We start from the raw sequence: 16,758 nt of genomic DNA, 5'->3' as shown, positions 1-16,758 counted from the left end.
TGATACCTGGATTCTAACTATGATACATGGATTCTAACTGAATATATATTTGACCAGGAATTATCTGAGATCTTATATTTTATTGCTGATTTTTGATTTTTTAAAAACCATTTCAAGTAAATCACAAATCTAACTAAAACTTTAACATTCGATTGGGCAAATAAATTGTGTGTATCTATATGGATGCATGTGTATATAAATATAACTATATATACAGTTTTAAAAGTTTCAAGTAGTCCTGTTTAACCCTAAGTTACTACCTTCTCTTCTGCTGTAAGAAAAATAAGTTTTGAATAGTATAAAAGAATGTTTTTAAAAGTTGGTAATTATTTAGTTGTTCTCTTTTTAGATAACTGGATTCACTTTACAATTTGCAAAACGGCTGCAGGTCAACCTACTGGTCAAGCCATCAAAAAAAATTCAGTGAGTCTCTTGAAAATGGTTATTTTGATATGATCTGTAGTATCTTCTTGTAAGAACATGAGTAAATCTATGTAAGTAGGTGGAAATAACATCTGATATCAACTTATCTTTAGCTTAACCTCACCAAACAATCATTATTAAACGCTTATGACAAATTTCACCTATACCTTAGTACCATATCTCGTGTTTATTGAAATGGTACTTGCACAGATTTTGGAATGATTTTATGGTTTTATTTGAGCATTTGATAGCATCTCTCATTTTGTTAGCTGCCCAAATATTTCTATGACAATAATTTTTAGAATTCATATTTTAGTTCCCTGAGAATTTATTGAAAGGGAAAATCCACACTTGGGAAAAAAATCAATGTGATTAGAAGATATATAAGAGCAAAGGAAGTCAAAAACAACTATATTAAAATTGAAATGAGTCATTACAGGAACAAAATCAAATTAGCAACAGCAACTAATTTATGAACATTTATTTTAAAGTTTGTTATATATAAATATTAGTTTATATGTTCATAATTATTTTCAATGTATATTACAGAGTATTAAAGCGTCTGAAGAGGAACTATATTGTGCCTATTCTTTGGCTTAATGAGGTTTGTATTTTCAGCTGTTAGTCATTAAAAACAAACTTGTTTGTATATAAACAAGCTCTTGATGTTTTAAAAGAATGTATAGTATTTAAAGCTATATGTATTTCCATTACCCATATGGATGAGTATACATTTATTAAACCTATTTGAGATGATCTCATTGCACAAAAACATCAAGTTTGTGTTAGTTTTCAGTTTTTAGAAAACATTTCCTATCAATCATTTAAGGTTTTCTTCAAAAATGCATCTATGAAACACGTTTTCTTGTTGTAACATTTGTCTCAGGACAGTCTACCCTATTGCCTGACAAGATATTTTTAGTATAAATCCATGCATTGATAGCTATAAAAATAGGAAAAGCATTGAATAAGTCTTTGGAGCAAATGGAACTGTTGACCCTTTGGTAGTTCTGTAGAGCAAATGAATCCTAGTACATTGAAGAGTACTGTACTCTATCTATCTGGCACTTAATTGCCTTTCTTGACTTGCAAAAGGAATTCCATTGACTTGTCTTATAGATACTGATAACACCAATAGAGGTGTTAGAAAAAAGGGTGATAGGCAATTGAAGGGTTTATTTTGTTTTACTAATGTCGCCAAATAATGTTGATTATTAACTTGATTACAGACTGGGACCATTGGTGATGAGAAGGCAAACGTGTTCAGAAGTCAAGTAACTGGAAAAATAAACCTCCTTGGCCTGATAGAAGTGATCTTACTCAGTGTTGGTGTGGTGATGTTTGTTGCTTTCATGATTTCATATTGTGCGTGCAGATCAAAAACAATAAAATAAGTAAGTATATACCAAAAAATATTGCTTCAATATTAGCTTATATCTTACTTGTTTTCGTTTTATCAAAGAGAAGTTATATATTAGTTATATATACTTCTAGACATGTCTAGCCAACAATCATTTTTAAAAATAAGTAAATAAACCTATAAATATTATCAAGCAGATCACTAAAGTATATCTTTAATTCTGGGAAAATGAGATAAAAGATGTACTTGTGACCATTGTAACAATAGCACAAATATAGCACTTGTGCCAAACTTGTCCAAAATTGACTGGTTCATTTCTCAATTATATAGCTAGTTATATATTATCTGATATTTAAAAACAATTGACTAGGAAATGGTTTCATAAGAACAGGATTTCATAACAACAGGATTGCTGCATGTAGACATGCTGGCCATGCATTTTCCAAATCCAGAAAAGTCCTGAACTAAAATTTGAATATAATAGTATCAGGAAATAGGTGAAAATAGTGTTCAACATAGTAAAACCAAGTACTCAGAGTTTAGAGGAAAAGAAAGATGTGTACAAGAGTTTTGGCAGAATTGTAGAGAGACTTTAGGCCTCTATGCTTTAGTTATTAGTGTCCATGCACTCTTATACATAAAGAGGAATGAATGCCTGACTTTTCCTAAAGGAAAACCTTTTTTTAGTTATCACAGGTAGCATTGGTGTTGCTTGTGGGGGAGAATTTTATACTTTCTGCCTATTTTTCTTCAGCCCACCACAAGGCAATGTAAATAAAAGCAGTATGTGTGCTATAATAACTTATTTAGTTGTTTACTGTGTGCCAGTACCATGCTAAAGATTCTGTATCTCATCTAATCCCTAATATAATTTCATGATTTTCCAATAGCCTGGATTCATCAGCATCCATTCTATCTATTTTCTAGAGATGTTCCATGAAATCATAAATTTTAATTGTTTATTACCAAAGCATAAATCAGTGAAAGTAGAATTTGGGGACCAATAATTTCCTTTTGTGAGATTGAGAGCTTGTGTTTGAAAAGGCAACCTAATTTTTGGTTCTAATCACTTCTACCACTATTTAGTCACCAAAAAGACAGTAATTCTGCATCCAAACTATTTGGACAGAATGTCTTCAAAATGCTAGCCTAAAATGTTCACATTATTAAACGTTAAATATTACCTTCAATACCTGTCAGTAGCCTACTGACAAATTATGACTAAACAAAGGTATTTGTATGACTATGTAATAGAAAAGATCATCCGCTGAAAAGTGAAACAAAAAAACATGGGAAAGCATGCTTAAGAAAAGGAAATGTAGAAGTTATAAACATGTTTTGTAAGTATTCAGAATTAAAATTATGTGATACATTTTTATGATTGCTTAATGATCCTTGGATGTCAGATTCCTTGGGTCTATTTACAGCTAAATTATAACGAAAAATTCAGGCTTGCCGGAGCAACTTTGTCAACAAATTTATTAGTTTTGCTTATGTATTTGATTTTTATAAGGATAAATTACTACCCTTTTTTACAAGCAGAGATTAAACTGTTGATTACTTGATTTACTAGATTTAGAAGAATCACAAAACATGTAGACTTTCTTAATCAAAATTCAGCTCTTAATATCATAATTGTATCTTTGGGCAGATTTGTGAACAATAGGAACAGGTAAGAAGACAGGTATGCAAGAAGGAGTAAAGTGTAGGATGGTGGAGCTTTCATGTGTGGTTTTACTCAGGGGGTCACAAGGAAAATAACCCCGTGGTCCTTTTGAAAGTAGTACATACACCTTTAAATGGAAGTTGGTCTGAAGGGTGTGGAAATGCTGGTCCAGGGCAGATGTACTTTAGCTACCATTCCTTGCCTGGTGTGTGCTGGTCTTGAGGGTTGAGAAGCACCCTTCTTATGTGCCTTTCTGGAACGGGAATGTGTTTTGCCTTATTGGTGAAGTCCATTAGAGAACTTCTCTCTGCAGCTAGAGAAATTGAACTGATTAATAAGAAGTATGATATCTAAGATATACTGCCCCTCTACAGGCAGTAAACGATTCTTCACATTTATGCACCAGCTACATTATGACCCTTGGTAATACCGACCAACAGGATGAAAATGGGATATGCTTTACTTTTACAAAGCACACCTTATCTTTTAGTGAAGAAATGGTGGCACTATTTCTTTTTTTTGCACTAAGCAACTGCACATTTCAAAAGGATTATTGAGATGTTATAAAAATCTCTACCTTGCACAAAAAACCCCAGCAGCTTTTAAAATTCATCATTTCCACAACTGAATTGATTTCTGTTTCTACAGACCTGGCTCAAGCACAAACCAATTTCTTTGTGTCGTTCTGATTCAATAATTGGTTTCTGGGTGGCCAATTTGGAAGAAGAATGGACATTCTCAACAAGTCGTAGGCCCTGCATTCCTGTCATCCTCATCCGGGGGAAACACCATCATCCTAGTAGCCGCCCTATTCAGTTGCAACAGTCTCCAGGACCATCAGCATATTGCATTTCATGCGCACCAAATATTTTGAAAGACATTTATAAATAATTGGTTTATGACTCATTTTTCTCTATGAATATCTTCATACAGCAGGTATAACTAACTTTTCTTTATGGGCTTATATATTTTGTCACTGATCCTGCAAATGGACATCATTTTAGCACATGGACATTTTAGCACACTTTAGCTGTTTATATTTTAAGGACCTTCATTCTCTGTTCTGCAGCTCTTCTGGAAATTGAGTAAATTTTGCTTTTTTTTTTTTTTTTTTACTCAGTTGCAACTTACTCCTGGCATCTTCAGAATGCTTTTCTAGCATTAAGAGATGTAAATGATAAAGGAATTATTGTATGAAATATTACAAAGAGTAGAATATGCATTGTTATTATAATATTTTTGCTATCATAATCGCCTCATAAAGACTGGTTTCAACCATTAAAATATGTTCTTCCTTAAATTCTTGTGCTTTTTCTAGTTCCTGTTGTGTCATAAAATGTTTATCCTAATTTTCTGTCTGAAGTATATTTTATCTGAATCCACATTTCTTTATAAATCCATAGTTCTTGCTGAAATATGCTTTCTAAATTTCGACCACTTTGTTCTAGGCTGATTTTTTAAGCTAACTGGATGAAGCACAAAAAGACATTTGGTTTCATCCTTTACAGCAGTAGGACAATTGCAAAGGTTTTTCCTTTTTCATAAGGAGACACATTAATAGGTAACCCTGCTTTCTTCAGCAGGGGTTCACTTATTTCTGAGAGCATTAGTCCTCCTAAAAAGCTCCAGCATAGAAAGGGAAGACAAACCAAATTCTTTCTTGTGTTTTACCCACAGAAGGATACAGGACAAAGGAATAGTAACCGGCCTGTTTGGATACTAAAATTGAAAATAACTTAACTTAGCCTCCTTATGATAGCCGCCAGGGTAAATGTTGAGCATTACTATAGAAAAGCCACAAACCAAGAATCGACCTGTTTGGAAAGATCTTTTGCATCTCTGAAGGTGCTTAAAGCATACTTAGTGCCTTTCCTCTTAACTGGGAGGATAAAAGTATCTGTCCAAGATATTAATACATAAGATAACATTGTAGACATGTTCTTCTGATAATACAAGGTTTATTCTATTTGCATTAGGGTATTTGTGGACATGCCCATCTAATATAAAGGAAAGTTTTTTAATCATTGAGACATGTAGGGCTGAGTTATATAATGTAGAAACTTCTAAAGATAACTGGATGAGAATATACATATTGACCTGTATATTATGACTAATCATGACTCAGATCTTAATACAGGGATGATCTCATAGCATTTAGATATCAGAAAAGGTTTTGACCTATATGTCTTTAATATTGTTTGAACACATGTATAATCTTTACCATTCCTCAGTGTTTCTCAAATTCTGTAAAGGGAATACAAGAGGAAAGACAATTCATATACAAAGACAACGAGATTAAAATATGCAGTAGGAGAAATAATTACTTAAAGAAGAGGAGGTTTTTTTACATGAAATCTGGGCTTTGGATGTGTGTGTGTGTGTGCGCGCACACATATGCACTGTGGTGGGAGTGGGGCAATTTGGGGAATATGTTACATGTGTGACTTTGTTTTGCCCTGGTGAAGTGAACGTTGTTCAGAAAGGGTAAATGGACACTTGCAATTGCTCATGGATGCGTTTATATGTTTTAGTCATAGAAAAATTGTACCGTTTGATAGCACATTTTCTTTCCAAAGTTGGTTATTAACCACAGAATTATAGCAGTTATTCATAACTTAAGTTTGAAAATTAATAGCATCTGCAAATGGATTAACAGATTAGAGAATCAATAGCATCGGAAAATAGGTTAATGCATATTGCTTCTAACAAGTGCATGAAGAAATAGAAGAAGCTATGTAGCTTTCAGTTCTGACAGAAAGGCGTGAAGGAGGGTATCACTTCAAGAAAAAAACATAGCTATGCACACAATGGTTATCTCTGAAAATATTTGTATTAAGATGTATACATGGCCAGGCATGGTGGCTCACGCCTGTAATCCCAGCACTTTGGGAGGCCGAGGCAGGTGGATCACGAGGTCAGATCAAGACCATCCTGGCCAACATGGTGAAACCTCATCTGTACTAAAAATACAAAAATAAGCGGGGTGTGGTGGCCCATGCCTGTAGTCCCAGCTGCCCGGGGGACTGAGGCAGGAGAATCGCTTGAGCCTGGGAAGCAGAGGTTGCAGTGAACCGAGATCGCGTCACTGCACTCCAGCCTGGTGACAGAGTGAGACTCCATCTCAAACAAACAAACAAAAAAAAGTATACACTTACAAATTTCTTAACCTGTTATCAATGTCTGAGCTACATAATTATCTTTCTAGTTGGAGTTTGTTTTAGGTGTGTACCAACTGACATTTCAGTTTTTCTGTTTGAAGTCCAATGTATTAGTGACTGTGGCTGCTCTCTTCACCTGCCTCTTGTGGCCTGTCTACAATTCTAAATGGATTTTGAACTCAATGTTGTCGCTTCTGGTTTCCTGCATATACCAACAGCATTAGCTATGACTTTTTTTCCTGAGCTATTTTCACTGAGCTGAGCTAATGAACTAAAACTGAGTTATGTTTTATATTTGTATCAAATACATAAAAGGAACACTGCTTTTTCCTTTTGTGGCTCAAAGGTAGCTGCATTTTTAAATATTTGTGAAAATAAAAACTTTTGTTATTAGAAAAATGATTTTGCTTATTTTTATTTTTGAATGTAGTTGACTTCCATATTGTTTGATATTGTTCCTATAGTTTTATATGAGCTATTATCCTTTCATGACTTATTTACATATCACTCCCATTTCCTTTTTCCAACTGTTCCCAGATGCTAGTAGTACAGTCTACACATTGCAAAACATTTCATTCTACATACTCATGAAGGGGGCTGTGACATAGGATAAATATAAATATTTTAAAATTTTACTTTAATTACATGAATCTTAGATGAACAGCCTCAACATCACCTGGGAACTTGTTAAAAATGCAGAATCTCTGGTTCTACCTCAGACCCATTGAATCAGAATCCGCAGTTTAACAGGATCTTTAAGAGATTCATAGACACTCGAAATTTTGGAAAAGCCCTGATTTAAGTCACTGAAGTTTGACTAGCTGTAAGAGTTTTATTTGACCTGTTGCTGGTATTAGTTTGATGTATTAACAGAAGGACATAAACATACTGAGATGAGGGGGAAGTTCATCAGACCTGAAAATGTTGCTATAAATATCCCACTAAGTTTTATAATTTGCCCTGTTGAGCTTGTAAATGATATTTTCAAACAGTAATAAAGCTAATCTATATGGCAGAGTAGAGGATGAAGTGGTATTAAACTTTATACTCCTTTGATTTGCTGGAATGTGTTATTTGATCTACTTGACAGTATTAATGACAAATATATTTACTACATGTAAAGTAAGGAATAGGTGAGGAGCAGATAAGGGATACTAAAATTGGAGACAGGTCCTAGACTTTATCTAATATAAAAATTATTCATCTGAATAAAGAGATTCTTCAGGATTCAGTAGCTTTCTGTTTTATAAATGTGTACTGAATAATAGCACTGGAGTTTTACTATGAGCACAAAACTGGGCTAGACTGCTAGATGGCCTGCTTGCCTGCATGTCTGCAGTGGAGTAGGGAGCAGGAGCAAGGGAGGGGATAAAGAGAAGAAAATTCAAAGAAGAGTATTTACAGTGGAGAAAGTCTACACTGTTACATAGAAGTGAATGAGGAAGGCTGAGCACAGCGTCTCATGCAGGTAATCCCAGCACGCTGGGAGGCCAAGGTGGGAGTATAGCTTGAGGACAGGAGCTTGTGACTAGCCTGGGCAACATAGCAAGACCCTGTCCCTACAAAAAAAATTAAAAATTAGCTGCGTGTGATGGCATGTATCTGTAGTCCCAGCTATTTGGGAGGCTGAGGCAGGAGGATCCCTTGAGCCCAGGAGTTTCAGGCTGTTGTGAGCTACGATCACACCACTGCATTCCAGCCTGGGCAACAGAATGAAACCCCGTCTCTAAAACAAAGAGTCAATGAGGCCAGTATGAAAGAGCTGAGCTTAGAACTATCTAGGCTTAAAGTGACAGTTTGGCAGCTGTTCCTCTGCCCTAATCTTGTCTTCGTTCTACATGGTTGAGGACTAGGGCATTTGTGGAAAGAGGAACCTACATAACAGAGAAGGCTCTGAAGTAAGTGGTGAGTAATTTCACATATTCTGCCACATTAGCATTAAAGAATAGAATTCAGTTACTGGAGACTTCTGTGGAATCATCTTAAAATGGTATTTTACACACGAAAATGTATTTATAATGTGTGTAATTATACATTTATATGGGTCAAAGAGGTATCTCACTTGTCCCCCTGCTGGCAACATGAAGAAAACAAATGACAGACATGTCTGTTCAGCAGGCCTCTGGTTCTCTACAGCTGTGGCCAGGTGTACTTTCCCCTGTGTCTCTCCAATATAACAAGAATTAATTTTGACACCAGTTTCCTTCTGTATTTTGGACTCCCTTGCTTATAATACAAATCTGGTTTTAGTAACCTCACCATTAAAAGAGAAAGTTGATGCAACAGAGAGACAGAACATACGAATATTGTGTACTTCAGGATTCGTATATAGTGGGACTTCTACCCTCCTTGGTACTCTGTCCTAAACTTGTAAATCTATGTTTTCTCTTTGCCCTAGCTTCTCACTGTGTATTTGAAGTTGATCAATAAATTGTGATATTTAATAATCTTGAGTTGTTCTACAATTTTTTTGTTCCTTTAGGACAGAGCTCTCGGATAGTGCCTGGTAGTGTACTTGGAGGCTAACATTCCCTCTAAGTAATTAATTTACAATGCAACACTATGGTTTTCATGTTGGGTTTAAATACAGAAAGTTTGTTTATAATAATTCAGCATGCAAAATATGAAGTTCAGCAGGCTTGCTAATTAAATAATGAATTATACATATCATATGCAGTCTAAGGCCTGAATGGCAAATACATTTCTTTTACCAATCATTTGATAATTGCTTGAAATCATTTAGTTGAAAAAGTCTTGAATTGGTTAAGAATTATGCATAGACAGGTCTAAGATCTGTGTGGACAAAAGGCCAAAAGAGTTAGCAAGGTCTATCTTGGGAAATGTAATAGAGAAAATCTGTAGTCCTTAGGGGAAGGGAAGTCTCTAAAGGTAATTATGAAATGGGCGAGTTGATGTGAGGGTTTAAACATTGATACCATTAAATGAGTTAAACTTTTATAGTCAACTATTATAATTCATTGCCAGACTGTAGAACTATCTACTAACAAAAACTCTCTAAGTTCAGTATGTATTAATAGTAGGGTTCCAAGATTGCGCCACTGCACTCCAGCCTGGGTGACAGAGCAAGACTCCGTCTCAAAAAAAAAAATAAAAAAATAAAAAATAAAAAAAAAATAGTAGGGTTCACTTCTAAACATTAAAGCTACATTTGACTCAGTTTAATATACATGTTGAATAAAATATTTATCTGATAAAAACGTAACTAAGCAAGAAAACAGTTATTGGCAAATTTTCCATAAAGGACCAAATAGAAAATATTTTAGGCTGTATAGGCCATACAGGCTCTGTGACAACTACTTGGCACTGTCGTTGTAGCACAAAAAAAATAGCCACGGACAATATATAACAAATGGTCATGGCTGTGTTCCAATAAATCTTTATATATATGTGTGTGTGTGTGTGTATATATATACATGTATACACATATGTGTATACATACACACATATATATATGATAAGCTGTATTTGGCACACAAGCCACAGTTTGTTGGTTCCTAGACCAGAAAGTGCTGGAACTTTGTAGATTTTGATACAATGGATAATTATTTGAGTGACTTGATTAGTCTGAAAGTTTCCTATTGTATTAGCCAATCATAGCTATATAAAGGATATGCCATTCAGAATTGGGGCTACTAAAAAAGAGATGTTCTTTAGTTGATTGAATTTCCTTGCCATGCCAGAAATGGAACTCTTCACTTTTGGGGATTAAAGCCCAGGTTACCATCCAAATGAAGCTATTCTGCTTAATATTATCTGAATGATTAAGAACTGTTTAAGTCATGAAGTCCTTGCCCATACCTATGTCCTGAATGTAATTGCCGAGCTTTTCTTCTGGGGTTTCTATGGTTTTAGGTCTAATATTTAAGTCTTTAATCCATCTTGAATTAATTTTTGTACAAGGTGTAAGGAAGGGATCCTTTCAGCTTTCTACATAAGCCCAGCCAGTTTTCCCAGCACCATTTATTAAATAGGGAATCCTTTCCCCATTTCTTGTTTTCGTCAGGTTTGTCAAAGATCAGTTGGTTGTAGATGTGTGGTATTATTTCTGAGGGTTCTGTTCTGTTCCATTGGTCTATATATCTGTTTTGGTACCAGTACCACACTGTTTTGGTTACTGTAGACTTGTAGTATAGTTTGAAGTCGGGTAGCATGATACCTCCAGCTTTGTTCTCTTGGCTTAGGATTGTCTTGGCAATGTGGGCTCTTTTTTGGTTCCATATGAACTTTAAAGTAGTTTTTTCCAATTCTGTGAAGAAAGTCATTGGTAACTTGATGGGGATGGCATTGAATCTATAAATTACCTTGGGCAGTATTGTCATTTTCACGATATTGATTCTTCCTATTCATGAGCATGGAATGTTATTCCATTTGTTTGTGTCCTCTTTTATTTCGTTGAGCAGTGGTTTGTAGTTCTCCTTGAAGAGGTCCTTCACATCCCTTGTAAGTTGGATTCCTAGATATTTTATTCTCTTTGAAGCAATTGTGAATGGGAAGTCCCTCATGATTTGGCTCTCTCTTTGTCTGTTATTGGTGTATAAGAATGCTTGTGATTTTTGCACATTGATTTTGTATCCTGAGACATTGCTGAAGTTGTTTATTAGCTTAAGGAGAGTTTGGGCTGAGATGATGCGGTTTTCTAAGTATACAATAATGTCATCTGCAAACAGGGACAACTTGACTTCCTCTTTTCCTAATTGAATACCCTTTATTTCCTTCTCCTGCCTGATTGCCCTGGTCAGAACTTCTAACACTATGTTGAATAGGAGTGGTGAGAGAGGGCATCCCTGTCTTGTACCAGTTTTCAAAGGGAATGCTTCCAGTTTTTGCCCATTCAGTATGATATTGGTTGTGGGTTTGTCATAAATAGCTATTATTTTGAAGTACATCCCATCAATATCTAGTTTATTGAGAGTTTTTAGCATGCAGGGCTGATGAATTAAAACACCAAAAGTGGTGGCAACAAAAGCCAAAATAGAAACATGAGATCTAATTAAACTAAAGAGCTTCTGCACAGCAAAAGAAACTACCATCAGAGTGAAGAGGCAACCTACAGAATGGGAGAAAATTTTTGCAATCTACCCATCTGACAAAGGGCTAATATCCAGAATCTACAAAAAACTTAAACAAATTTACAAGAAAAAATCAAACAACCCCACCAAAAAGTGGGCAGAGGATATGAACAGACACTTCTCAAAAGAAGACATTTATGCAGCCAATAGACACATGAAAAAATGCTCATCATCACTGGTCATCAGAGAAATGCAAATCAAAACCACAATGAGATACCATCTCACACCAGTTAGAATGGAGATCATTAAAAAGTCAGGAAACAACAGGTGCTGGAGAGGATGTGGAGAAATAGGAACACTTTTACACTGTTGGTGGGACTGTAAACTAGTTCAACCATTGTGGAATACAGTGTGGCGAATCCTCAAGGATCCAGAACTAGAAATACCATTTGACCCAGCCATTCCATTACTGGGTATATACTCAAAGGATTATAAATCATGCTGCTATAAAGATACATGCACACGTATGTTTATTATGGCACTATTCACAATAGCAAAGACCTGGAACCAACCCAAATGTCCATCAATTATAGACTGGATTAAGAAAATCTGGCACATATACACCATGGAATACTATGCAGCCATAAAAAAGGATGAGTTCATGTCCTTTGTAGGGACATGGATGAAACTGGAAACCATTATTCAAAGCAAACTATCGCAAGGACAGAAAACCAAACACCGCATGTTCTCACTCATAGGTGGGAATTGAATAATGAGAACACTTGGACACAGTGTAGGGAACATCACACACTGGGACCTGTTATGGGGTGGGGGGATGGGGGAGGGATAACATTAGGAGAAATACCTAATGTAAATAATGAGTTAATGGGTGCAGCACACCAACAGGGCACATGTATACATATGTAACAAACGTGCACACTGTGCACATGTACCCCAGAACTGAAAGTATAATAATAATAATAATAATAAAAAGCACTGTTTAAATCTTGAATTGGCAGGGCACTGCCCTCTCCTCAGATATTCTTTATACTTGTTGGACACTTAAAATTTTGATTTACTTTTTATAGGAAGACATTTGCGAATTTAGGTTTTTGTATTTTAAAAAATACTTCCTCAATTAGGTCTTTTATTATTACATCTATTATAATTGCACTGGTTTCTACATTGACTAAATATAAAATCCCTAGGTTGCATTTCTTTTTTCTTAGTGTGATGGATACAAATATATTTCTTGTGGCTGGGCTTGAATTCCAGGCCCACACCTCACTATGGACTTTTGAGAAAGTTAACCCCTCTGGTGTCTTAGTTTCTTCCTCTGTAAAATGAAGATACTAGCACCTTCATTACAGAGTGGCTTTGAGGATTAAATTAGTTAATGCATTTAAAGTGCTTCTAACAGTGAATGAAATAGAGTAAGCACTCAAATGTTAAGACCATACAACTTTGATGAACCATAGCGACTATGAATTGATTGCTTAGTAACTCACATTTCTCCTTTCCCCAAATCAGTAACCCTAGAAAAATTGCTCAAAGTGCTCAATCTTCAGGAAAGTGCTGAATGTTGAATACTACCATGTTGTGATGATAATGGATGTCCTGCATTTGAATTTACCCTACTAATAAGTTAGTCTGTACTATGTCATGGATGTTGGCAGAATACACATGATAATCCCCGGACAAAAACGGAAGACTTTGTTATTTACAGCACAGTGAAAACATGAGCATCAGTGTCTTTTCCATCAGTTGCCCCCACTTTAAGTCTTACAGGGGCCACGCAATAGGGCCCAGGTGGATGCTCCACACCTTGTGGGTTTGTATCACAGCTGAGGAACACTGAGGTTCCAAAATCCACTACTTTGAGAAAAAGCAGTAAGCAAACCATCCTCTTGTTTAAGAGTAGGGCAAAGACATTGCTTCATCCCTCCTAGTTTGTCACTAGAAACATATACCTAAGAATAGGCCCATGCAAGCAGAAATTAGGACCTTCCTTTCTGGGCATACCCAGCAAGACATGTAGGAAAATAAGCCCAAGGACAACTGTCTTCTCCAACAGTATTCCAGGCATGATATTTCATTAAAGGTTAATTATTTTGCCCTTTCTAGCTTTATGAAAAAAGTTTGGTAAATTCAGTTAACAACATTAAATTGATGTCTTCTTAGAAGGCTTCTCAGAGCCTTTACTGTACTGTAAATATCTAAGAGGAAAAGTTAGTGTTCAGTGTTTAGTAAAGTTTTATGACCATGGATTCCTTTTCCTTAAGAATAATTGCTTAGGAAGGCAGGGTACATTTTTTAAAAGAACAGTCTTGGCTGTTACTATTTTGCTTGCTTCTCACTTATTTCCTGACTTCTCTTTTTAATCACTGTAAGATAGCCATACATTTATTCAATGCATGATTATAAAGTACCTATGCCAATAAGGGTACATATAAAATACCCAATATTTGAAATGCTGATGGTGTTCCCTATTCTATGGCTTTCACTGACATGCTTACCTTAATCATCTGACCATAGTATTGAATGCATTGTTTTATCTTTGTGTACCACATGATACATTTCTGGACTACACAGATACTCTGTAAACAGAACACCAAACATTCCTTTAATTGTCTGCTATACTATTCTAACATTCTTCTCTCACTCTTACATGTCAGATGTTTTACTATTTAACCTTTCTTTATATTCAATACTTCATTCTCTGGCAAATTTTATTCAACATCTTAAAATGTTGGTGTTAATCTATCATTACTTACAGGAGTCATCTGTTAATGCCATGAAAACTTTGCTCATAAAGAGAATTTAAGTAGCACTGTTAGCTGTTGTAGAGACAGCGGTGGTCCTTAAACATCTTTTCTGCCCCCTGCATATTTCAGACCCCAACAATTAAAAGGAATAATGCAATAAATTCTGGCCAGTTGTCTGTGGATGGAAGTATCAGGCAATGAACATCAGGAGCATTGAAGAGCTTTCACATCTTTGTCAACTGTTGCAATAACTGACAGTACAGAAGAGATCACAGATGGCCATCAGCTTGGCTTCTTGAGTGACTGTGTAGAGGGCACCACCAGGTCACAAATTTGAGACATGAGATACGAGAAGAAAGATTTTCTTCAGTTACATTATTGCAAAAAGTGTATCGTTTTTACCATATTTTAAATAATAAAAGATCCTCCCCCAAACTGAAAGGTTTTCAGATTGTCTTTGGAGCTACTAATAACCTTTGTAAAACCTGTGTTAATAAATTTTGAAACTTTGTGTATCCTGATATTTGAGAATTTAAAATATGCTCTAGCAATGTTTACTAAATGGTATCCTTTAGAACACTAATTTTGGGATATGATAACAGATACTTTATGGAAAATTTGGTCCACTGGTGAAATATTTGGGTAGGTTGCTACATATATAAACATGATAAATGTTCTAATACATCATTATTCTTTTAAGCCAATGTTTCTAAACTTAAGGATAGAACATATATTTTTTCTATTAGATATTTGAAGGGTTAACTTACAGGATTTGGGAAATGCCAAAATAGAGAAAAGTTTACTACTTCTCAGAAGAGCTGCCATGTGATAGAAGGATTCTGCATATTCCATATAGGTTAAGAATTCTAGGAAATATGGGTACAATACAAAGAAGATAAACCTGAACCTTAAATTCTGAATCATGGCAAAAAATTCTGTTACACATAAAATTTTGAAGCAGCAAAAGGGAGAGAAATACAAAACACATTATATATACATGCACATATATACATTCACATGCACACATATGTACACACATATACTTATATATGCTCATGTATCTGGAGATGAAAGTCTTACTCTACAGAAGCCACTCTTGAAAGTCTGGAAGAGATGACTGCACCACCAAATATGCAGACATTAATAAAAAGACACACAAAAATGAAAAAAGCAGGAAACATGACACTACCTAAGGAACACATTAATTCTTCAGTAACTGACCCAAAAGAAATGGAAATTTATGAATTGCCTGAGAAGGCATTCAAAACAATAATCTTAAGGAAATTCAGCAAGATGTAAGACAATATGTAGTCAAGGAAATCAGAAAACAATTCATGATCTAAATGAGAAATTCAACAAAAAGATGACATAAAAAGGAAGCAAACAGAAATATTGGAGATGAAGAATTCAATCAATAGAAGAGAGACAATTAATAGCTTCAACAGCAGACTGGATCAATCCTTAAAAAAAGAATCTGAATTTGAAGATACACCTTTTGAAATGAGTCAGAAAAAAGGAAAAAAAGAAAAAGAGTAAAGACATATTTGGGAATTACAGAACACCATTAAGCAAACACATATTCATATTACAGGATTTCAAGAAGCAGAACAGTTAAAGAAAGGGACAGTCAGATTATTTAATGAAATAATTGCTGAAAACTTTCCATCTTAGGAGAGATAGGGCAACCAGATCCATGAAACTCAAAGGTGCTTGAATAGATTCAACACAAAGCTGTCCTGAGACGCATTATAATCAAACTGTCAACAGTGAATTACAAAGAGAATTCTAAAAGCAGCAATAGAAAAGTATCAAATCGGGCACTTTGGCAAGATGGCTGAGTAGGAACAGCTCTGGTCCGCGGCTCTCAGACAGATCAATGCAGAAGGTGAGTAATTTCTGCATTCCAACTGAGGTAACTGGCTAATCTCATTGGGACTGGTTAGACAGTGGGTGCAGCCCACAGAAGGTGAACCAAAGCAGGGAGGGCATTGTCTCATCCAGGAAGCACAAGGGGTCAGGGAACTCCCTCCCCTAGCCAAGGGAAGTCATGAGGGACTGTGCCATGAGGAACGGTGCACTCCAGCCCAATACTATGCTTTTCCCATGGCCTTCATAACCCACAAACCAGGAGATTCCTTCAGGTGCCTACACCACCAGGGCCCTGGGTTTCAAGCACAAAACTGGGTGGCCATTTGGGCAGACACTGAGCTAGCTGCAGGAGTCTTTTTTCATACCCCAGTGGTGCCTGGAACACCAGCAAGACAGAACCGTTCACTCCACTGGAAAGGGGGCTGAAACCAGGGAGCCAAGTGGTCTAGCTGGGGAGATCCCATCCCCATGAATCTCAGCAAGCTAA

The 16,758-nt window shown here is 35.7% G+C and overlaps 1 protein-coding gene across 3 annotated transcripts in view; it reads left to right on the top strand.

The window, feature by feature from the left end:
* Positions 1–7,006, top strand: part of CD36 (CD36 molecule) — an 80,869-nt gene extending 73,863 nt beyond the window's left edge. For all 3 annotated transcript variants that reach the window (XM_032761221.2, XM_032761224.2, XM_032761223.2), the window contains exons 12-15: positions 350–423; positions 973–1,027; positions 1,653–1,817; positions 4,098–7,006. In XM_032761221.2, coding sequence (XP_032617112.1) covers positions 350–423; positions 973–1,027; positions 1,653–1,817 — 294 coding nt within the window. In that variant the 3' untranslated portion in view covers positions 4,098–7,006. The remainder of the gene's footprint in view (positions 1–349; positions 424–972; positions 1,028–1,652; positions 1,818–4,097) is intronic.
* The last annotated feature ends 9,752 nt before the right edge of the window (positions 7,007–16,758 follow it).

This window comes from Hylobates moloch, unplaced genomic scaffold (assembly GCF_009828535.3).
Source record: "Hylobates moloch isolate HMO894 unplaced genomic scaffold, HMol_V3 SCAFFOLD_1, whole genome shotgun sequence".
Classification (NCBI taxonomy): Eukaryota; Metazoa; Chordata; class Mammalia; order Primates; family Hylobatidae; genus Hylobates; species Hylobates moloch.
Note: the sequence above shows the minus strand (reverse complement) of the source record. Positions and strands in the feature narration are given on the sequence as shown.